Genomic DNA, 24292 nt, shown 5'->3' with positions numbered 1-24292 from the left:
ATATTAATTGCTTTCATACAAAAATCATCGATCGTCAACAAAATACATTTACAATAAAAACATAAATAACAAAACCACTACAATACAAAATTAAAAGCTTTTTGTTACTTAAAGCTTCGACAAATTGAAGTTTTAAGTTTTTTTTTTCTTTTATCAAAACTTCAAGAGTTTTTATGCATACATAATAATATGTACTTTGCTGTCTTGCTATAGGTTTATATAAGATTTGTTGTCAAATTCTCAATATTATGTACATAAAAATATATATGGCGATTTGTTATAGATGTATCTATATATATAATATATATATATATGTTTGCAAATGTTTATATATTATGTTTTTTATACACAGAAGAAATCGGTCATAAAGGTAAGGAATGTATGATAAACTTTTGTTTTATCGTAATATTCATATCCCTCATGAATTTTTTTATTTAATTTAGGTTAATTTTAAAAATGCGTTTAGGGAATTTTTATGTTTGTGTGCATATATGTATGTAGGTACATATATATGTATAACATTTGCTCATTTAATAGTATTGTTAGTATTCTCGATATACGGTATTACAAACAGAGTTGCCGTTCAGTAAAAAATTTTTTAAACGATTTCGGCAAGAAAAAAATATTTTAAACCGAAGGAAAATTATCCATTTTATTTACAAGCAATTCAAATTTTAACATTATGAACAGTAAAAGGCATTTTCTCATCTACATTTTTCTATATTTTAAACCCAAACTTATTGCAGCTCTACGTATAAAACTATAACTTACAGTTAGAACATATATAATTATAAAGATAGTAAAAATAATGATAGGTCAGTAATTTTTAACAATTTAAATATCACTAAAGTAGTTTTCTTTTAAATCTTTGGGAAAAGTATATTAAAAGTGCATTTATAATTGCGTTCATTAATAGTTGCGTTCATTAACAATTGTTAAGAAGAGAATTAATAGCTGCGTTCTGAATATTAAAGAAATATCTGTATGAAATAACCAAAAAAAAAAATCTATATAATACGAGTATGTACTATGTAGCTATAATATTCCAATAAAAAAAAACATTTCTCATACAAAAAGAATTCTATAACGTAACGTGGCACAAACAATTTGATGGAAAATAAACCAAATTGACAAAGATTCTTTCAGGTTCAAAAAAAATATTGAACTTTTTAGAAGAAATACTTATTTCAAAACGGCAACCCTGATTATAGATTGCAGTTTATATTATAATTTATAAGTTCTTATGTGCATATGTAAGTATGTAGATATAATATGCATTTATTAAAAAACATTTATACATACATACATATGCATATTCATAATTACTTTAATTGTAAATTTTTCATCCTGTTGGAGAATTTTATTTTAGAAAATTAGCAATAGTTTTTTTTAATCACAAATTAAATCACAAAGTAAATTTGTCCTGTGGTGAATTTTATTGCTTCAGTGACTTGAGTATAAAAATGTTGTAGTGGTGAACGAAACAGAGTAATTTACATATTATGTACATATTTATGTCCAACATATGCATATGTGTCCAGGGTGGTATTAAGATTGTTTACACTAAGTATTTAAATTGCCATAACCAGGCAATAATCTTATTCTCTCTCAAATAAATTGTATTTAATATCAAATTATTTATAAATATTTTTTTATCCCAACTGTATTAATAAATTATGTATGTATATTAGAATATAATAAATTTAAATTACTCATAGTTAATTCTATTAGAATATTATAAATATGTAGTTACATAATAGTCTATTTATTGAAATTTACCATAAAAAAAATTAAAATAGTTTTTTAAAAACCTAATTACCATTAGATAAGCCTTAACTACACCACTTAAATGAATTGTTTGACTGCATAATTATTAAAATATTAATTTTAATATTTGCGTTTCTAAACTATACAATTAATATAAGATTTCCCAAATTCTAATGAAATTATTAATTACTTGTTTGGCTTAATATTATTACAATTATAAATAATGTTACTAAAATATTTTAAATTCTATATTAAACTTACTTTTTTCCATTTAAACATTTTGGCAAATAATTTTACAAATAATATGTTGGCGGTTAAGTAAAAAAAAAAAAATTTATTGGAAATTTATATAAGTACAGCAAAATTTATTGAACTCGTCGAATATCGATCACATACTGCGCGTTATAAGATAGTATATTCATTTAAAAAATTATGTTCTAAATTTATCAACAGGTTAAAATATTTTTATCAATTTAGCAAAGGAAAAATAAAAAAAAAATAACTAAATATTGGTATTTCAACCATTTTTTTAGACTGATTTCTTAACTCAAAAAAACAACGTTATACAACATGATATCACTTCCCGATATGATATGAGTAAGATATTATAAGTCACCTATATACATATTTATATACTCATGAAATTTAGCAAACTAAATAATCAAATATAAATATGTAAACATAAGTGTGGATATGTAAGTATGTGAATAATTTTTTAAATAGAAAATACCCTTACTCTTATGTCTAATATAATATAGAAGTCTCCAAACTTATCAATAATATAAAATCATTAAAAAGATAACTACATCGAAATTTAATAATTTTTTTCTATCTATAATTTATGTATATATACATATTTTTTTTATATAGATTTGAAATATAGATAAGATAAGATAAGAATATTTTGATAAGTAAACATTATCAATAATTATAATTGATGTTAATTCGATAATTTAAATAAAATAATTTTTGGAGAAAATTATAAAAATTTCAATCAGCCAATTATTTTTTTTATCAACCTTCAATTTGACAGGAGCTACGATTAAAGGGTGCAATTAATTTTGGATAGCAAAAGGTACACGAACAGAGGAACACCAAAGTATTAAACCAACCGGTTCTAACAAAAATAATTTAATTTTTCTCTCAACCACGAAATTTTTCTGGTCTATGGCAAAACAAATTTCTAAAAATAAATAAATTCTGTTTTAGATTATTTGGGACATCACTTTTTAACTAAACACTTTATTTAGTAAAGGCATTTGGTAATTTTAATTCAGTTTCCGCTCAGATTAATTAGAATTTAGCAATTTGGTTTGCAATCAAAGCAATTTTTACTTAGCAATTTAAACTCAATTTGCACGTACTCGGTAACCCAATTTCTACTCATAGTAAATTTTTTTTTCCCTTACGGCAATATTTTAATTAAAAAAAATCTTAAATAATTTTTGCAATCTTTTAAAGAATTAAATTTTTTTTTACTTTTACAAGCGATTTTTACTTCGAAACTCCAACATTTTCAAATATCCCCCTGTGTAATTTATTCCTGATTCATAAATATTATTTATTGCTATTAAATTTAACATTAAAAATCAACTTTACCACAACCTTTTAGGTCATGTTTTGAGATAAAATTCCTTTAAAATAAAATTGATTTTTTTAATTTTTTCATTTAAAATCATGAAACAAGGTTCGTAAATATTTTCTATTTTATTTGAACAATAAACTTTTTTGGTTTTTTTGAACATGATTTGCGAAAAAAAAATTAATATGAACGTCACAGCATTCATTAGCAATCGTCATATTTTCCTAAAACAAATATATATTGTATATTTTCGTATAACTTCAAACATAATACATAAATATTAGCTATAATGAATTTCTTTAAATATTAAAAAATTATTTTTATAACTCTCGCAGAAAACTTGAAAATCTTCTAGAAATTAACTATTGTATAAAATTAATTATCCTAAAAATATATTTTAAATTTTTTTATAAAAAAAAACAATTGATTGAATATTACACAATTCAATATATAAAAAAAAATAAATTTGAGTCGAACCGATGGTTTGTAATGTAGAAATTTTCCTTTCGATAAGTGAAAATACTGCTTTTAAAAACATTACATATTTACTACTTTATTATTCATATGCCAAAAAATATATATTTATTGCATACATCTAGGATGAGATAAAAAAAAAAAATTAAATAGATGATAGCACAATGGTCGAACTTAAGGGTTAATTGTGTAAGTTAAAAAAATAATTGTATTTTTAATGGAATGGAATTTACAATTACAGTTTCACTTTTACAGAAATTTAGAAAAGTTCGCGTTTCGGAAATATAAGTTTTTTTTCTACCGAAACTACTTATTAATATCTTAAAGCTATTAAAATTTCAGACTTCTAAAAGTTTTCTTCTCGAACAATTTTAATGGAAATTTAGTCATTTCAATGCTCAACTATGATATTCCACGGTAGAAAAAGAAAAAAATTTCATAAAATTTTATTTTTCTATCTTCAAAAGTGTAGACATTTTGTAAACAGACACACGGACGAACCGCACGGACAAGCGAACAGAGTGAAACTATAATGAGATTTTTTTTTATCAAAATTTTTTTAGAAAAGTGCTAATAATATTAACACAATATATATGTATAAAAATAACCTAACATAGTTTATATATAGTTATAAAACAAAACGTGTATCACGTTCTGGTTCTTATTAGCATAACCAATATTTAAAAATTTTATTTTAAAATATTTTTCTCGTGTTATAATTTGTTCATTTCTATAATGTACATAACATTATATAATTTAAAATATTGATAAAAGGTGGTATACACAGTCATAAGGTTTATTTTATTTTTATTTTCATTTTTCAAAGTTTTTAATTTATTTTAAATTTATCAATTTGTTGTATAGATTTTAATTAATTATTTTTATAGCAGGAATAGGCAGAAATTAACAAATATGGATTAAAATTTAAGGAAATATAAAGTTTAATATTTTTTTTAAGTTCTAATCGATTTCCGGTTTTTATCGAAAAAAAAACTTACAAGTGACATCACTATGTTTTTAATCAAATTTGTTGAATGAGTTGGTAAATTTTTTTTTTTATTGAAATGTAACGAAAATATTAATTAAATTAAAAATTGTCTACCATATTTTGTCTCCCTCAAACATGATTATAAAATTTTTAATAACCTTGTTTTACATTACCATTCGATTAAACACTACCTTATCTTAAAATTTTAAGTCAAAAATAGGTAATTAATATGACATTGTGTTCGACTTTTAACATCTTTTCTGGTTTATCATTCAGTTTTTCCAGTTAAGTTAACTAACCTATACCTTAATTATTTTCTTTACTTTCATTTTACAAATTTATTTACACATTTCAAGTTTTTTTTTTCTTTCTTGTCTGATAATTTTATTATTAATTTTAAAATTAAATATTTTGATAGTCAATAAAATTCTGATTCACACTAGTGATTATTGAAGTCAGTTAATTTTGATTTGTACTTGATAATAAAAAAAAATCTGATGTAGGATCAGCATATAGCCGACCGCAAGAAATTATCCAATTTACTGTCAATGTTTCATAAGAATATAATAGTGACTTGTAAATAATTCTTTTATATTCTAGAGGACGACAATGTTGAAAATCAGTTCATCCCAATTTGATATACTGAACTGGGCTGAGAGAATGGTAAACATCTCTCCAAAAATAATTTATATAAATATGAATCCCTAACATTGTAGAAGTGCGTTCCCACCGAAAGTTCGGAATGCTTATTTTGATGCCATCACCTGACCTTCCTTGTTGTATGCAAGTATAGTCTTAGAAAAATAAATAAATATAGTAAAACTGTAACATACTTATTTCTTTTCTTTTTAATAAAAGCGAAAATTTTAAAAGTCTTCTTGATGTAGAAGCTCTCATAGAACGCATAAATATCCATTACCTAGTACTTTTTTTTTGCATTTTGTTTACAGCAAATTTTAATTGTTTTTTTAAATCAGTGTCAAGTAATTGAATTATAAAGCTTTAAAAAGCCCATAATTAGAATAAATCATTTACGATATGCCATTTTAATATGCAATTTTGTAAATTAATTAATATGATAATTATAAAATTGTGCTAATACAATAATAAAGATTATCATTAATAAAGAATATTGTAATTATTATTTTGTATGTTTAGTAATAAATAAAAATTCTATTTAGTTTTTGAGCTGAAAATTTGTAAACGGTAGAACTTTAAAACATTTTAAATTAAAAGAAGTCTTTAATAGCACCACTTCTTGACAATAAATTTGTAAAAAAAAACTTCTATTGACTTAACCTAATTCTGTTACCCTATTTAAAAAATAGAACGAATATAAAATGATTTCCTAGTAAAACCGTCAATTTCGAATCGTTTTCTTAAAAATTTTATCGAGTGTTGTTCCGGGGGTTGTCAGATCATCAATATGAACTTTTTAATTACCAGCTACCTTAATTTTATCGTTTATTTAAAATTTTCTTTCGTAAGTTGAAAATTAATTCATTTACTAGCTAAGTATTTAAGAAAATAAAAAAACCAAACAATAAAGCAACAAAACAATCACACCTGCATACAAACATACATATGTATGTATGTACATAAGAAGTTATATACATACATACATATACTGATTTTAAATTTGAATTTGCTTATTTTATTTGTACATAATGAAAATCTTTGATTATTCATTTATTTAAAATGCATTTCATTTACTTACTTACATTTACATTTTACAACATTATAAAAAAAAATTTTACAAGTCATCGCGTAATTTCCAAGCTTTTTCATTTTATTTGATTTTCTTTTCTGATAATATCAAAAATATTGTTTATAAACTATGCTAATTAAACAAGAGATGTCTTTGTTTTCAAAAATTCAAAGAAATAATTGAAATATTTCCAAAAAATTACCCATGTAAATATGCATGTGTGTGTACAAAATGTTTACATTTCCAAAAAAAAAACTTTTTTTTCCAATAAATATTGGCAACTGTAAGGTAAATTTTACTTTAAAAGCATAAAGTAGTTTGAATCATGCAAATTTTGAATGACGGATGTATTTAGAAACAAGATATGGATTCAATTTATGTTTAGAATGCAACTATATGTGTAAGTTACGTAGGTTGAATTTATGTGAATACACAACATAATTTATTTAAAAATAGTTCCCTTTTGCTCAATAAACATTAATTGTTGAATGGCTTCTGTGAATAGAATAGAATTTTATCAACTAATGAGTGAAGGAAAATCGATATTTTGTTATGTTGAAAAGGTTTTCCTGTATGAAGCGAACTGCTTTTAACTTTCAGGATCTATTGCATTTTCATAATGCCCCTCATGTAAAAAAATCTAAGTTATAGCATTTAATACAGTGGACATAATTATGTGACTGTTCGATTAGACTTGTCAATACCCACCCAACTTTATTCAGAATATATTTATAAAGCTAAAATTGCCTTAAATACACAAACCTAAAATGAATTTAAAATCCTTAAATTACAAAAATTTATTCAAGCATTAAATATATTCTTAGAGCAATTATTGTTGTCAAATAAAAATAAAATCCTTACACCTCTTATTTCCACCTCTTATTTACCCCCTAAATACCTAATTAGAAATTTAATTAATTTTAGTAATTTCAAACAGAAATATTATTCCCATTTATTACAAACGTAAAATATTTTTATCTTGAAATTAAAATAAATTAAAAAAAACTGAGAAAATGAACTTATAAATTTTACACATTAGATCATAAACAATTTCAGCATTATCACTTTTGCCCACATTAATAACTTTATATTATATACATACACACATATATACCGCTATACACAATACGAGAGAGTATCATAAATAAATAAGGTATAATTATATACTTAAAGTTCAAATAAGGCTTTTTCGATATTTCTTTATTGTACCTATTACAAGAAAAAGTAAAAAAAGAGGCAAAAACAGAAAGCTTTCAATACTACGAGTACATATTTTGCAATTACTATGAAGAAACTTCATCATTTATATACCTTAGTTCCTACAATTCATATGTAATAAAAAAATAGAGAGAACAAGCACAGGAAAAGAAAAAACAAAATCATTTGCTCGCAAATATTTAAAAAAAGTTTTTTTATTGCATTCAATTCTCGCAAAAAGTAAATATTTAATTGAAAATTACAAAATATTTTTTAAGATATCTCAAGATTTTTTCAAAAATTCATATTTTTCTTTAATTGAAAATTACTGTTGTTTTTTTTTGCAAAATTTTAAAATCTTAAATTGAAAAATCGAAAAAATTTAACATGTGGCAATAATCGAATAGCAAAATAGCTACCATAATAGCTCATTATTCTATTTTCTTACAATATACAGATTAATATTCTATTGAATATATCGCTCGTGTACTGGAATAGTGACATAACTCTAAAAATACGGTTTTTTGAGATTACCTACGCGCCGAAACACTATTTCTCTGTCGCTATAACAATAACTTTATAAAATAAAAATAATGTTGTAAGTAGAGAGAAAAATATGTTTATAAGGGAATTTTCGATAATTCTCTACTGACTAAAGTGTTAATATAAAGCATATTCGATAAATCCAAACTACAAAATTTCTGAAAAGACTTTTAAGATTTAATCTAGTACTTTCAGTGCATGTCCAAATTATTGAAAATCCTTATATTTACTCCAAAAACTTTAAAATTTTCTTTTCTGAAATAATCAAATTTTGAGTTATGTCAGTATTGCCCAGCAAACAAGCGACTTTATACAAATTAAGTTTATGTAAAATTTTACAATAATCGATTATTTATGTACAAAAAAAAACTCAATAATAATTTTATTAATTTTACTAACTTTATAGCTACTATTTATAGTTTTTTATTCAATGTTATTTATTATAAGCTTTTAGCTAGAAGCTAAGACTACATGTTATAATACATACATATATTGGGAAATACCTTAAATAAATAATATTCTTTTTACCATTATAACAGATAGATATATATTACCTCGGCAAATATGTGCATATATGTTTGTATACTTATACAAATTAGATATACAATTACACATATGTACATACATAAACTGTGTTAAACTATAATCATATTATTATCTATCATCAAGCTATTTAAATTGAATTAAAAAAAAAATTTTTAAAAATAAATTCAAATAACTTTTAAATTTATTACATTGCAATTATTATTTTTTAAATAAAATTTAAATAATTTATACTCGTATATATATATATATATATAAATATAAATATTAATTGTTACTTACCCTGCACCATTTCAAAAACATGTTTCCATTTGATACGTTTGGAGGTCATAACAGTATGGTTTTTTTTTTTACAATTTAACAAACAACTTTTTCAAAAAAAAATTTCAATAATATTGAAAAATAATGTCTCTCACTTTTTAATAACTTTAGAATTTAAAAATTAATTACTAAAAATCATTGAATAAGTGTATATATATATATATATACAATATATTAATTTACATTTTCATTTGAAAAACTTTGAAAATTTGCATAAACTTTTGAATTTTATGTTAAACGAAATTAAAAAAAAAAAATAAATCGAAATATCACTTTAATAATTAATTTTAATGTAAACAGCACAAGTATATTAATTAATATATAATAATTTATACACGATTTATTTATATAACCAGTATATTATTACTTATAATGTAACACTATTTAAATTGATAATATGCACAATTTTTTAAAAAGAGAATGTGGGTTGTTTATATGGCTAGGGCTACCACTTCTCTTAAATATAATAATAAACACATGGAAATAATGTGTAAGTACTCTAAATAGAAGATGTTACTTTATTTTCTAAAGATTAACCTAAATCTAGTTAAAATTAATATTTTAATTATGACTTAAATTTTAACATAAATAAACTTATTTTAGTTTAATATAATTTTAAATATATTTTATAAATACAAAATTAAATTTTTCAATATTTTTTTGTCACTAAAATTATAAAATGGTTATTTGGTACAAAAAAAAAACAAAAAACTCAAAGAATTAAAATTACAAAAAAAAAATTAGTAAATAAAATTGGATTTTGTAACCAACTATATACACCACACACTTCTTTACTCTTATATTTCACGTACAATTTTATTAACACGAACAGTATTATTGGTGGTACTTTGGATAACTGGTTAAAATTTAATTTGAAAACAAAGTCACCGGCAAAAACTTTTAATAAAGCTCTCCCCAAGCAAAAAAAAAAAATTATTAATAATCACGAAAACGGGTTTTTTATTATTAATATTTTTTTTTTAACTCTTAACTATTATAACTTTTTTTTTTTTCTAAAACTTGAATGTATCATTGTTTTTACCTTTAAAATTGGTAAAGAATTAAACATTTTTATATTTAGTAGGTACAAGTGCGAGAATATAAGTAAAAATATATAGTGTATGGACTGTGAGCACTACACCTAATGTACATATTATGTATGGTCTATAAGCACTACACGTATTAACGTACACCTAATAAATAAATGAAACTTTTTGTTAAGTAAAAGAAATACCTAGGTACTTAATGAAATTAAATCCAAATGTGTGAATAAAAATATTACTCTGCTTTTTTTTTTGTTTTGTTTTGTTTGTTTAGAGTTTTAAGAGATCATTTTTATTTATTTACTAAACTTTTCTTTTGAATTTTTTGTATTTTCATATAGATAAAAAATTCTTCATTGTTTTCTACACATCTCTAGAGCGTACTGCGAAAGACTTAAGTTAATTGTTTCAATAATTAAAAAGCTTTTTTTATATTACCTATTTCTTTTTTTTTTTCATTATTATTTGCTAACAAAATACAATATAAAAAATGATAAGTTTTGTAAAGAAATAAACCTGATTTTAAAAGTATACGTAACATATCTAATTTTTTTTTTTCATTTCTTATTTTAATAAAATCTGATGACATGTTATTAAGTTTATATATTATTATTAATATAAGTTTAAAGCTATAAAATATATAATATTGATATAATTATTAAATATATAGCGGCATCATAAATTACCCACCGACAATAAAATTGCTAGATTTTATGCTTTTTATGTACATTTCTTAATTTAAATCAAATAACTATCATCAAGATGAGATCGTGAAAAATCCACGTTTATTTAATTTTAATACCCAATACTATATAAATTCTATTTTATTTATACTCTTTATTGTATATATTATACTCGTACTTGATGATCTTGATAATTACTATTTTTCTTTAATTACTTTTTATATTATATCTGAGCACTATTGCACCAACTGATTTTTACTATTTCTTTTGAATTTACTTTGTGACTTTTTAAAAAAAATACTTTTTTTGTTGGTATAATTTTTTAGCGTTTTAACTCTTGGTGCAATAGAACTTTATAAAATTTTTTGATTCTTCTTCTTCTTTCATGGCGTTAGAGCCCGGTTAGCCTGATTTATAAAACGCCTCCAATCATTCCGATCTGTTGCCGTTTGCTGCTAATGTATATTTGCATTTTTAAAATTTTTTTCATTAATTAATTAAAAAAGGGTAAAAAGCGAAAGGTGTAATAGAACCCTGCGGATTGTCCAAATCTAAGTTGATAGTGAAAAGTTTATTATATTTTCTTTTAATATAATTTATGAAGATTTTGGTAATGAATCATTTAAAGAATGAATGAAATTTATTTTAAAGAGAATTATATAAAAGTTTATAGATACTAAATCGCTTCAATTTCGTTTTCTGTTTGGCCGTTAGTACTAATGCTAAAGAACGAACGTACAAATAACATAATGTACCTATTCTATATTAAAAACAATTTTTCAATATTAATCTAATTGAGAATTAATTAGTTTAACAACTGAATTTCAATATGACTGAATTTTAATATAAAGAAACATTTATACAAATTATAAAAGATTTATTAGTTTGTGAGAAAAATATAATATTATAGAAAAAATTAAATTAACTCTCCAAATTTCGGAGCTTTTTAAAGTTAAAACCTGGAGGTAATAAAATTAAATATATATACTTAATTTTTAAAAATAATGCAGTTATAAAATTTTCATTTTTATAAAAATTTTAATAATTAAATGTACTTATTCCTAAATTATAGTTTTTATTTTGTTTTTCATTCCGTCCTAAAATTATTTATTTATTTTTGTGCATAATTCATTTTAAATTATTTTATTTATACGAAAATTCTATACTGTCGTATAATGCGCTTTACAATGAACTGTAAAGAAAAATAAATACATAACAAAATTAATTTCAATGAAATTTTAAAATATTACCAATAAATTCTGATACAGGATCATTATCACCTTCACCTCTCATTGAACCAGTGATTTCTTCATTTTCTACCATAGGTAAAAATAATTGAACAAATTCAAGTGAATAAGGATGAGTTATTGTTTCTAGAACTTCAGTTACAAAATATCTAATTAAAGAGATATCTGTATCTCCTTTTTGACAACATTGTTTAACATATTTTACAACTGGAACAACACATCCTCGTGTTAAGAGGTTTACCATTCTATCTAATAACATTTTTTTCATTTCAAGCTAAAAAAGAAGATTTTGTAATATAAAAAATTTCTTTTTTATTATAATATAAAAAAATTAACCTGCACTAAAATTTCTAACTCATCTTGTTTTGATTCAAAAAGGCGAATCAATAAATTTAAAATTGTTCCGTGTAAAGAAGAATGTATAGATGCAACTTCATCTAATATTGCTAAATGCGTTGGACAACTGTCAGTAGACAATTTAAAATACGAAGGCTCCGTAACAGTATTTTCAATCCATCTAATAACACCAACACCTACTACTGGATATCTGATACAATTATAGATGGTCGAAAGTTCAGCTATTAATTCTGTTGATCCCTTATTAACATTACAGATTTGGTGAACCTTTTCAATGGCTTGGCTAGTTGACTTCAACTCCTCTTTATTAAGGGTTCTTTTACCTTGTGGGCCTTTCTTTCCTGGTGTGTCAACAACGCTTGCCGCATAAGCCAACAAATATATATATTTGGATTTATGTTCTGGATTAATTTTCACACCAGCTTTAAATAGCGAATCTACAAGCAAATCCAGAAATTGTGGATTTCGTATTAAATCAATTGGAGGTGGATCTGCAACAGAATAGTTTCTGAATAAAACGGTTATATCAGCGGGGTTCAATGTATTTCTTGAAAGCATGGATGATAAAGCTTGACAAGCTTGTGGATAGGCCGCAGAACCATTCAATGCCATTGTTATAGGAGTAACATTTTGGTTTCTAAAATATAAAAATTTACTATTAATATATAGAATTATAAGTTGGTGATTTACATCGTCAGAGCGTATTTTGTAATTTCCTGCGAAAGTCTTTTCATTACGAATCCCCCTTTAGATTCTTGTGCCAGAACTCCGACTAATACTTGCGAGTAAACATATGTGTGTTGGCCATGACATACCATTCGAGCACATTCTTGTATAGCGCTTTGAATGTCTTCTGGATTACTGAGATATTTTGAAATAGCAGTTTTTAAAACTCTGGAAAATACTTCAATTTGCTGTGCCGCTGTAGAAATTGATGTTATTTCGCTTTGGAAACCGGCATCTGATATAAGCTGTTATAAATTATAACACATAATACTAATAAATTATGAGATACATATCAAAACACATTGAATTTTATACCTTTATAGTAAAATTTAACATTAAGCAATCAGGATATTCTTCAGCAAGGCGGTATATTAAAGAACGCCACGTATGATGGTCAATCATTTCAGTTAACCAGTCTGGTGTTTCACCTTCTTCTGTAAATATGGTGTCTGCTTTTTTAGGATCAAAAGTTCTTAAAATCATGTCTTTCAAATGGTTTTCAACCATTGCTTGAACGTCTGTTACTTTTACTCCTGCTAAAATCAACCATTCGGCCAGCAGATTAGCCATTTGAGCAACAGCTTTATAGTTTTCCGACAATAGGTTAATAACTTGTTCAGGAGTGCCACCGGCTTGAAAGTATTTTTTCAATTGTGTAAAAATACCAGGTTCCATAATATAATCGGGAGTTGAGAACCTTTCTAAACACTCCCGCAATACTTCTTGCGGGTTCTCCAACTCAGGATTCTCCTGCAAAGATATGCATTTTATTGTTACATATACATGTATATTTCCGTTTTATTTTCTTAATATTTTACCTCATCTTCACCGGTTTTAGACTTTTGGATCCAACCATCTTCTTCATATTCAACTTCCATAGCAGATTACAAATATTCACTAACTCTTACAAATGTACACAAAATTTCATGAAATGTCAAAATGTAATATGTAAACAAATTTTGGCATTATTTTTTGTTGTGTTTTACTTTATTAGCAAATGTCAAAAAATGTTGCCTCAAACGTCTAAAATGACATGTTTACAATAAATAAGAATAAAGGGTGTGTTCCAAAATTGGAAAACTTTTAATCTTGTAAAATTTTCTGAAATTTCGTTTTCGAAACTATTTACTAACACTTTTATACATAAGTATGCAACTGTGTATATTGTATATATGTATGTATATGTTATAATCAATTTTTTTAAATTCAAAAGCATTTTATAAAATTAATTTGAAAATTGCAATTATTGATCAAACATCAGCAATAGTTTGTTCTAAAATTTACCTATGTGTGATCAAGTTTTCATTCATTCAACTATCACACAGAGTTTTTGTTCGACAGCTCGTTCATTCTCTTAAAATTTAGGCGTATTCAACAGTTCGAAAATTCGTATACGCGATTTACGTTAAGATCCTAAGTAACTGAATTTGATGCTACTTAAAAAATTAGAATAAGTTAAACATTTTTGGCGACAAAAACAGAAATTTGGTTAAACATTTTTTGGAAATTCTAGTATATAATTTATAAAAACAGGTAAAATTTATTTATACATTTTGTACAACAAACAAACATATATAAGTACATACATGATGTCAATGTGTTAAAAGAACAAATAAAATTTGCACGCACAAAGTTATAAACATATTTACAAAAATTACAATTATTCATTTTCATACAAATTCTGACCCAACTTTTTAATCTTAGCCAAATTTTCTTGTCTCCTTGCTTCTAGAGCTCGTTTTCGCCTAAAAATTTATAATATAAAATTAATATGATAAACGTTATACATATGTACGAAGATTTTCTACATAAGTTTACCTACATATATCTGTACATACTTTGATTTTCCTCCTCTTTTATCGGGACTAATGCTTTCTAAGGTACTTTCTTTTTCTGGAGAAGTTATTTCGAGTTTCTTAATCATATGCTTGCTAGAATTTTCTAAGCTATCAATGTTGTTCTTAGCATATGACAAAAACTCATCTACATCAACGTGCACGTAATTTGAGTTGAAATTTGAGTGACTGAACTTTTTCGTTGCAACAAGCCCTATAATTAGTATCTAAATGCAAAAACTGAAAGTAAAGTGAAGTGAGTACTATACTTCTCTTCAAAATAGCACCCTCAGCTTTGTATTGTTCAATTTCGATATCTTTTTTTCTAATTATATTTACAAGTTCATCATTTTGTAAAATAAACGAATTTAAAGCCAACAAGATGGGATGAATTAATACTTCTTTAATCTAAAACAATTCTTTTTTTAATTCATTATCTCAAAACGAAACTAATTTTTTTATTAGCATATTGCTCTTATTAAGAAAATATTATTACATTATCCTCTGAAGGCTGAAGTTTCCAGTAAAATTTCAATACATCACTATCAACATTATATTTTAAATTCAAAATTATTATTTTGTTCTCTTTCTGAATTTCGCAAGCTGAAGGAAGGTCACCTAAAGTATTCATTACTAATTCCTCATCGAAATCAATACGGGGATTCACTTCCTAAAAATATCATTTTTATTATTTCAAAATAAAATATAAGATTCGGGTAGATAGCTACCTACTTACTTCAAATCTATTCTTAATAAAAGCGTTCGTTACGTTTTTCTCCTGATAAACATGATTTAAATCAGTATACAAAAATGTGTTTGTTTCAAAATTAAAATTAAAAAAACATTTGTGGGAATTTAAGTACCTCCACATTATTTTCTATTTTAAAATAATTAAAAGTTTTTTGTTCCACTATTTAATTCAAAACAAATCTTGACAAACAACAGGTGATAAATGAGAAATAAAGCTTTTGTACTTGACATAATAAAAATATCAAATTTTTCTGTCAGCCGTGCTTTTATAGAAGACAGCATCTGTCAAAATACAATAGTAAGAACTTAGAAGAATATAACAGGGTGGCCGGTTATCAATAAAAAAAAGTTTACAAACATTATACTTTTTATGTATATGTCACAAATTTTCAGGAGCAAACAACATTCCTTGTTGTATAAGAAATTATTTTAACTCTTAGTTTAAAATACAATTCTAGTTTCGAACAAATAATTTTGCTTTGATAGTTTAAGTTAAAATCAGGCTGTGTTTTTTTCCTGCTATAGGTTTGGTCAACTAACTTTTTTGTTCGGTCTCTTATAGGTTCGGTATTATAAAAAAAACGTATAAAGAATTATAAATATTGACATAAAATTGTCTTTTATTTATTACACTTACAGTTAATTTTGTATAATAATATAGAGGTACATTATACATTTTAAAATAATTATCTTAACAGTTATACGATTACGATTAAATTTTCGAATGTTTCAAATTTTTTTTTTATTATTCTTAACAAAGTCTAATAATAAAAATAAAAAAGGTATAATATTTACAAGATTACTCAAAATAAGAGCTATTTAAATTTAAATATTGTTAAATGACGGTAATTTAATATTTACTAAAAAAATTGTTTTTTTTTTTTGTTTTAAGTAAAAACATGGTTGAATATTTTTTTCAATAAATTACTAAATTTAACCAATTTGTTGAATTGTATTGTTTTTTTTTTTGTTTTTATTTTGTTTTAATAATACTGTCTTTATAAAATTTATAAGGAACAAAAATTGAATTAAAAATAAAATATAATTCATTATTTGCATTCACATTTCATATTTAAAAATTGGAATTACATAAATGTCTTTTACTTTTTATAAAAAAAAAATATTACAGAAAAATTAATAATATATAATTTTTTTTCTTTTAACTTCTTCTATTGTTTTCTTAATGCATGTAATTTTATTTTCTGAAATTAGTTTTTACCAGTTATCTGTTCAACTTGCCATGTTTCGAATCTAGAAACTAGTCCTCTGCAAAATAATCAAAAATAAATATACAAAATAAAAAATTAAAAATAAAAAATTGTAATAAAATTAATTGGTAATAAAATCGCGATAGCGATAATTCTAATACAGTAACTAAAATTTTGTTTTTATTTTGAATCAAATATGAACTAAAAATTTCTGAAACTAAAGTTAATTTAAAATAGAACTTTAAAATTTAAACTATGTAGAAAAAAAAGTTAAAAAATAAAATTTGTTTAAAATTAATTTTTAATATGTTACAGGTATGTAGAATCGATAATATTAAATGCCGGTCGACAACAATTGTATCTGACGCTCACCAACCGGCAATGAATAACTTATGCTAAAAATTTTTTTGCATATTTTCGTATACAACTTTTGAATGCAGCAAATTGTTTTTGATAATTTGTAAAATTGATAAAATAACTTGAAATTTCACTTAAATGTTATTTGACATTTTAATAAAATGTTCAATGCTTTTATTTAACTGCAATATCGATTAGGATTCAAAACAATTCAATGCGCATTTTACAATATCGATTACACAAAACAATTGATTGGAATCCTTTTAAAAAATACTTGTTTGACCAAAAAATATAAAATTTTATTTTATGTTTTTTAAAACTCATTTTTGCAAAAGTGAGATGAAATTGAAATTGTGTTTTAAATTTCTAATTCATTCTTAGATGAAAATTGATTTGCGCCAAATATAGCTTTTTCAAACACAATTTAAATAAAATTTCAATTTTTAAATTAATATTAAAATAAACAAAATCAGAAATTAATATAAATATTTAATGATAATTAAAATATTAAAGAGCAACTTTTAAATTGATGGGGCATTGTATAAGCGCTTCATTAATTTGATAATTTAAAAAAAATAAGAAAGAAAAAAATTAATTAATTTTAAAAACATATTTCAGTTTTAAGTAGCTGAAAAAAAATTTGCAGTGAATCCACCAAGAGTAAAGTAGGTATGTACCATTCATTCTTTTCACATTATTTTTAATTTTTAATTATAGAAAACTTTTATTTATCTGGAAAAAAAGAAATGATATTAATCACGAATTCTGAAATTTACAAAGAACAATTGTAAAAACCAAGAATAAAATTACATATATGTATTTGTGAATGATAACACCAATTCTTTATGGCACACGTAATATGTGAATTTTATTAAAAAGAAGGCCGATCAATTTTTAACTTATTCAAAATAAAAACTTAGTTATGCATGATGATTAATTTAAGTAAAGTGATGAACAATTCATAACAATGATTGAAAGTTTTCAATTTAAATTAGGTGAAACTAAAGAAAAATGAGGATGGTAAAAATAGATGGTTGTGCACAAAATCCGAATTGACAAAATCTAGTAATTAAATTTAGGATATTAAACGTAAAATCTGAAGGATATATTAAACAAGCAAAAATCTAGAAAATATCTGAGTATAAATCTAGAGACAGAACTGCCAAAGAAAGTCTGCAAACAATTAGAATTATTTACATTTACTTTAATTACATATTTAAATGAAAAAAACAATTGATGTTTTGGAAATATTTGCAAAACATATTCATTAAAGTAAAGAATAAGTTATTTCAATAAATTTAAGGTAGATAATTTTTCAATCTAAGAGCTTATTCTATATTTATTAATATTTGCTTCTCATTTTTCTGAATTTAAACACTTTTCGACTTACTGAACAAGTTTTGTCAATCTAGGACTTAGTTTTCCCCATCTTATTTTTTAATAAAAGAAATACAATATCCATACCTGTAAGGATGTTTTAGGCATCCATAAACTTCTCGATATCTACCATACAATGTACCATATGAAACACCCAAAACTTGTGCCGCTTTTTTCATTTCCAATTTCTTTGTTTTTATAGCTTCCAATACCTAAAATATTAATATTTTTTTTTGTTGTTTAATTTAATACTTTTTATTAAAATATAAAATTACTCTTTTTGTAAACGGTTCTTCCCAAAATTGTGGTCTTCTTCCAATAGCTAAATAAGCATCCATTTTTATTACATCTTTCCATTCTTCAAGTTCTGCTTGTGTTAAAACATAATGTTTAGTATCTCCAAGTTCACCGGAATCATGTTCTTGCCCATCACTCATTTCATCTTCTCCATTATTTTGACTATCTAGTAAACTAGCATCATCAATATCATCGAAATACTCATTTCCAGTTTGAACATTTTCTGTAATATTTTGATTATTTGTGTCATTTTTCTCATTGGAATCAGAAACTTCATTTGCCGATGCAGCTGCTACTGCCGCTGCCACAGATTTTTCTAATTGTTCAACACTTGGTTTTTCATCGATTTCGGAATCATTGTCTTGACTATTTTCTTGACTTTTTCTTTTAGACCAGTCTTTGTTTTGAAGTTTCTGTTCTTTCAAATTGCCTGCATCCCCTTTGATATTATTAGCTTCAGTTTCATTATTAACCAATTGATTTGTTTCAGTTATAAGAGAGTTCATATCAGAATTATCTCGATTTGGGGACACCCGTTTAAAAGAATTTGAATTAATGTTGTTTTTTTCTGTTGCAGAAATATTGTGAATTCCAGATGAAAGAGATTTTATTTGAGATATTTTTTGTCTAAAAATATATAAAACATATCAAAAAAAAAATATTGGGCTTCATATTATCTTCAAATCATTAACTTACGCACTGAAGATGTCATATGTATCATCTAAAGGTGGTCTGCCTCGTTTCCTTTTTAAACTAAATTGATCTAAATTTTGGTTTGGTGATGGTATTGGAGTTAAGAGAGGCATCCTTGGAATTCTATGATTTGGTATTTGGCTTATTTCATCGATAGCATTAATATTATTGTTATTATTGTTCATATAATTATTAAACTGATGAGCACTTAATTCTTTTTCTTGGGAGGCGCTGCAACCATGAAGTTTTGTTTCTGGTTCAGCGATTGGTTGATCCATAGCATCATCATCTCGCCAAGATACTTCTGCTAAACCTTTAATTTTAAGTTCTTCTGCAGTTTTTAATAGCGATGCTAAATTTGCCTAAAAGTATAAAATAAATAATAAACAAACAATTTAACATTATGTATAAAAATTTCAATTTTACATGCTCCACGTTAATCTCCCCTTTGTACATGAATTCTACTAAATATTTAACATCAGCATATTTCGCATCTTTCATTATAATAATTGGGTCTTTGTCTGTTGCATAATTTGTTAAAATTGTATCAAAAAATGTACTGCAAGCGCAAAGTACTACCCTGTGTGCTCGTATTATTTGACCATCGCATGCTAAAGTAACATCACAAAAGCATCCACGATCAAGCAATTGAGAGAACATTGTTTGTAAATTGCTGTGATGGTATTTCCATCGGAGACAATACTGTTGGGGCAACATGATTTTTGTGTTTTTGTTTGTTTTCAGATTTTAAAACTGCAAATAAAGAAAATATTGGAAAGGTTTTAATTTTTTATCTAAAATATTCAAAATTTAATTAAAATTAAAAAATTTAAAATTTAATTTCAATTGAAAATATAGTTTTTTTATTCGAATAATATGAATGTGTAAGCAAACACACGTGTATGTATGTATATGTATTTTCATCTAACATGAGATTTTTTATATGTACAATAGATTAATGTGGTGTTTTGAGATTTGTGATTTTGTATGTCTATTCGATCAATTATTCGCAAGTGCTGCTAAATGAGATTATATTTTAGAACAAATGTACATAACTAAATCGAAATTTTTTAAATACTTTTTATTATGTAGCCAATTATTATTGTGGTATTGAAAATTAAAAGAAAAATAAACATACCCTCCCGTTTCCGCCCGTCATCAAATCAAATTTAATTTTTCTTAAAACTTGGCCTTTAAAATTTATACCTGATAGATAACAAATTCATCAACAGGTTGAAATGTTGAGAAAATACGTACATAAGTAATGTAAAAGACAATCAATTATGAATGAATGCAAAAAATACCGAGAAGTAAAAATTCTACAAAATGCATCATAACACTAGCGCTAATACTGCAGTAACAAATAGGAAAATTACAAAATAAAATATTATAATAATTTGTGTTGCAATAAAAACTAATAATATACAAACTTATATATTCATGTAGTGTGTGAACCATACAATTAACAAGAAAAATGAAATACTTTTTTACATATATATGTACATATACATTTACGATATTAAAAAACAAAAAAAAATCGCATTGAGTTTCCTCTCGCTGGAAAAATTATTTACAATAACTTGTGTATTCAGTGCTATTGTAAATTTTCATAATATACAAGTTCACAATATTTAAAAAATAATAATAAAAATAATAAAAATAAATGAAAATAATAATAATAATCACAACAATAATGGTACAAAAAAGACACAGATTTTTACTTTATAATTTTTTTTTCTTGTGTTTTTGAGCATATTTTTCAAAAACATTTCAATTGAAAATTTCAGCTAGAATTCTTTAAGTAGCCCATCCATTTTATCAATTTTCTTAACAAATCTAAATTAAGTGCAATATATGTACAATATACATACATACCTATATGAGAAAATATGACTATATTTAACATTTTATATTAAATTATGAGGTTAATTTTGCTTAATTCTTAAATAAATAATAAATAAATAAACATTATCAGAAATATTGTATGCAAAAGATTTTTTTTTGAAAATAATTATAACTATGACTTATTTCCGATCTATTTTAATACTAGTATCCTTTTTTAAAAAATAAAAAATTTTTAATATGCAATAACAAAAAATTAACCATTAGTTAAGCAAACAACAAGCTCCATCTATCAATTATAAAAAGAGGAGCTCGCAGCTAAGTTGAGAACAGAACAAGAGTGATTTGTCGCATCAAAATATCAACATTCGTATAGAATACACTTTATATAAAAGGGATTATCCAGAATGAACCGAAATTACCGCCTTAGATTTTATCTAAAATTTTATTTTACCGCTGGTGATTTTTTTTAACATCATATGTTACCATGTGTGTGTAAAATTGTAAACAAAATAATGAACAGGTGTTTTTGACGTTCCGTTATGGTTTCGTTATTTAACAACGGAAATTGTTCGTCGTTGCTGTTAAACGCTTTGACTGTGGTTTTAATTTACACTTAATATAAAAACTACAATATACATACAAAAATTTATAAATAGTTAAAGCATAAATTGCTTGTCACAAGTTCTTATTTTGAAAGCTAACTCAATTTTTTTTTATTTTTTGAATTTTTGTTTTTTTACAAAAGCCAAGTTTAATTGTACTATTTTATATTTTTATATACATACATACATACATACATTCATATGTATATCCATTTATTTGCTCATACAGTTGTATATGTTATGTAAGTATATAAGTATGTTTTTAAATTTATTATAATTTGTATGTATGTACATAATATTTGTACTTTTTTTTCTAGAGAATTCAGTGTTCGTTTTTAATAGCATTTTTTTTTTGTTATTTTTATTATTTTTTTTTTTAATTTTTGAAAAAAAATAAATTGTGACTTGTTTTTTTTTTTTTCTTAATAAAATTACATCAAAAAAATTACCAGCTATGTATGTAGCTTGGTTATAACCACCCGTGTTGAATTGCGTTGTTTGTTCGTCGTTTCAACGACGTTCAACTAACTAGAGAGGGTTTAAAGTTGTAAGGGGAGTTTTTTTTTCTAATAAACAAAAAGAAAGAAAAAAATGGTTTTTTCTGTTTTCCGTTTTTATTTTTTTTTTTAATTTTTTTTTTTAAATTGTTAATATTTTTTTTTTCTATAGTGTTTATTATTTAAAGGAAATATAGATATGTACACATTTTGTATAGAACATGTTATTAGTAATATGAATTTGTAGGTAAATATGTATTTATGTAGGGTATATATGTATGTATGTATGTATATACATACATATGTGCAAATAATAAATGTTTTTGTTTATAAATTCTTATTTGAAGCTTAATTATTAAAAAAAAAAATTCTAATAATAACATTTTCATTTTAATAAAAAAATTTTTATCTCGAAAACTTTTTAAAATAATTTATTATTTATATTGAATTTTAAAACGGGAAATTTAATTTTTCCACTTATGTACATACATACATACATATGTATTTAATTTTATGTACATAAATACTCAAATATGTACATATAATTATCATGAGATACGTGAGAGTGAGACGTTGAAATTAAAATGCATAATATTGACTAGGTAATAATTATAGCTTAATTGCAAAAAAATATAATATCAAAGATACAACCTTCCGAACCTTGTTTTTTTTTGTTTTATCTTGTTTCTCACCAGATTCTAACTGTCTGCTAGATATCTACATTCTCATGTACATATGTATGTTTGTATGTATATAAGAACCTGTTTCATTCTGCTAAGAAAAATGTAACAAAATTTTCTTGAAAACTATTTTCCATGAAAATAATTTTAAAATATGTATGTAATTCTAATACTTAAACAATTTACATATTTATAATTATGTATGTATGTACGTATGTTGGTACTTACAAAAATTTTAAATGTGGAAAATTTGAGAGAATCAAAAAAAAAACACATTTTCTAAGATAATTCTCCCATTTGGAATAAGTATTGATGATTTTCTATGAAAGAAACAGCAAACGGCAGCAAATTTTTTTTATATAAATTTCTCAAAATACCTAACCATTTTAAAAAGGACAAGAGAGAGTAATTTTACATTTATTTGTTACTCATTATTCATTAGTCACTTGCTAATTTTTTTTTTTAATTAAAATAAATTAATTCCTAATACATACATACATACATACTTAATTAAATATATTATGCACTTTATTTTTGTAAATTTCGCTTCTATAAAGTAAACCAAATTTCAACAAGTTGATATATAACAGGCACTCTATGCATACATATTATTATTATTTATGATTATACATAAATCCCTACAATAAATACCTAAATACTTATATACATATACATACATATGTACCCATTTACATACTGCTTATATTCACGCATATACCAGTTATACCAACATGTTAACATAAAAAATAAAATAACATATTGCACATGCTTAATATCTCATATAGCTAAAGATCTTCAAACAGAAAACATTAACATGCGATAAAATACAACGTGTAACTTTTTTATTACTCTTCAATCTTATCTCACTCAAAATATAATTTTTTTCTCTCTTATTTGCTATATACCTTATTTGTATAGGTATTGTATTTTATATTTTATAAAAGAAAAATAACCTTTGAAGCAGAAATATAA

At 23.9% G+C, this 24292-nt stretch overlaps 4 protein-coding genes across 8 annotated transcripts in view; all 4 read right to left on the bottom strand.

The window, feature by feature from the left end:
* The window catches only part of LOC129605184 (phospholipid-transporting ATPase IF), a 36369-nt gene extending 26380 nt beyond the window's left edge, over nucleotides 1–9989 (bottom strand). Inside the window, exon 1 of one of the 2 annotated variants that reach the window (XM_055514780.1) lies at nucleotides 9085–9989. In XM_055514780.1, coding sequence (XP_055370755.1) covers nucleotides 9085–9105 — 21 coding nt within the window. In that variant the 5' untranslated portion in view covers nucleotides 9106–9989. Of the gene's footprint in view, nucleotides 1–2028; nucleotides 2149–9084 lie in introns of those variants that run through there. The other variant, XM_055514781.1, reaches the window with a different exon arrangement.
* An 872-nt stretch (nucleotides 9990–10861) lies between these two features.
* Nucleotides 10862–14193, bottom strand: LOC129605420 (negative elongation factor D). The gene is made up of 6 exons (XM_055515190.1): nucleotides 13998–14193; nucleotides 13495–13929; nucleotides 13144–13424; nucleotides 12433–13090; nucleotides 12100–12370; nucleotides 10862–12041 (listed from the first exon to the last, which is right to left on the bottom strand). Exons 1-6 carry the CDS (start codon nucleotides 14055–14057, stop codon nucleotides 12010–12012), a joined length of 1737 nt encoding a protein of 578 aa, XP_055371165.1. The 5' UTR covers nucleotides 14058–14193; the 3' UTR covers nucleotides 10862–12009.
* Nucleotides 14194–14694: 501 nt separating this feature from the next.
* LOC129605599 (non-homologous end-joining factor 1-like) lies at nucleotides 14695–15942 on the bottom strand. Its single transcript, XM_055515463.1, has 5 exons — nucleotides 15751–15942; nucleotides 15511–15684; nucleotides 15284–15422; nucleotides 15018–15228; nucleotides 14695–14924 (listed from the first exon to the last, which is right to left on the bottom strand). Exons 1-5 carry the CDS (start codon nucleotides 15883–15885, stop codon nucleotides 14840–14842), a joined length of 744 nt encoding a protein of 247 aa, XP_055371438.1. The 5' UTR covers nucleotides 15886–15942; the 3' UTR covers nucleotides 14695–14839.
* A 788-nt stretch (nucleotides 15943–16730) lies between these two features.
* Nucleotides 16731–24292, bottom strand: part of LOC129605521 (protein tramtrack, beta isoform) — a 34510-nt gene continuing 26948 nt past the window's right edge. For 2 of the 4 annotated variants that reach the window (XM_055515332.1, XM_055515331.1), the window contains exons 3-7: nucleotides 20123–20449; nucleotides 19700–20058; nucleotides 18982–19630; nucleotides 18794–18918; nucleotides 16731–17030 (exon numbers count right to left, since the gene is read on the bottom strand). In XM_055515332.1, the coding sequence (XP_055371307.1) occupies nucleotides 16973–17030; nucleotides 18794–18918; nucleotides 18982–19630; nucleotides 19700–20058; nucleotides 20123–20413 (1482 nt within the window). In that variant the 5' untranslated portion in view covers nucleotides 20414–20449 and the 3' untranslated portion in view covers nucleotides 16731–16972. The other 2 variants (XM_055515333.1, XM_055515334.1) reach the window with 2 other exon arrangements.

This window comes from Condylostylus longicornis, unplaced genomic scaffold (genome assembly GCF_029603195.1).
Source record: "Condylostylus longicornis isolate FDR11 unplaced genomic scaffold, ASM2960319v2 ptg000013l, whole genome shotgun sequence".
NCBI lineage: Eukaryota > Metazoa > Arthropoda > Insecta > Diptera > Dolichopodidae > Condylostylus > Condylostylus longicornis.
The sequence above is the reverse complement of the archived record's forward strand: the minus strand, read 5'-3'. Positions and strand labels throughout refer to the sequence as shown.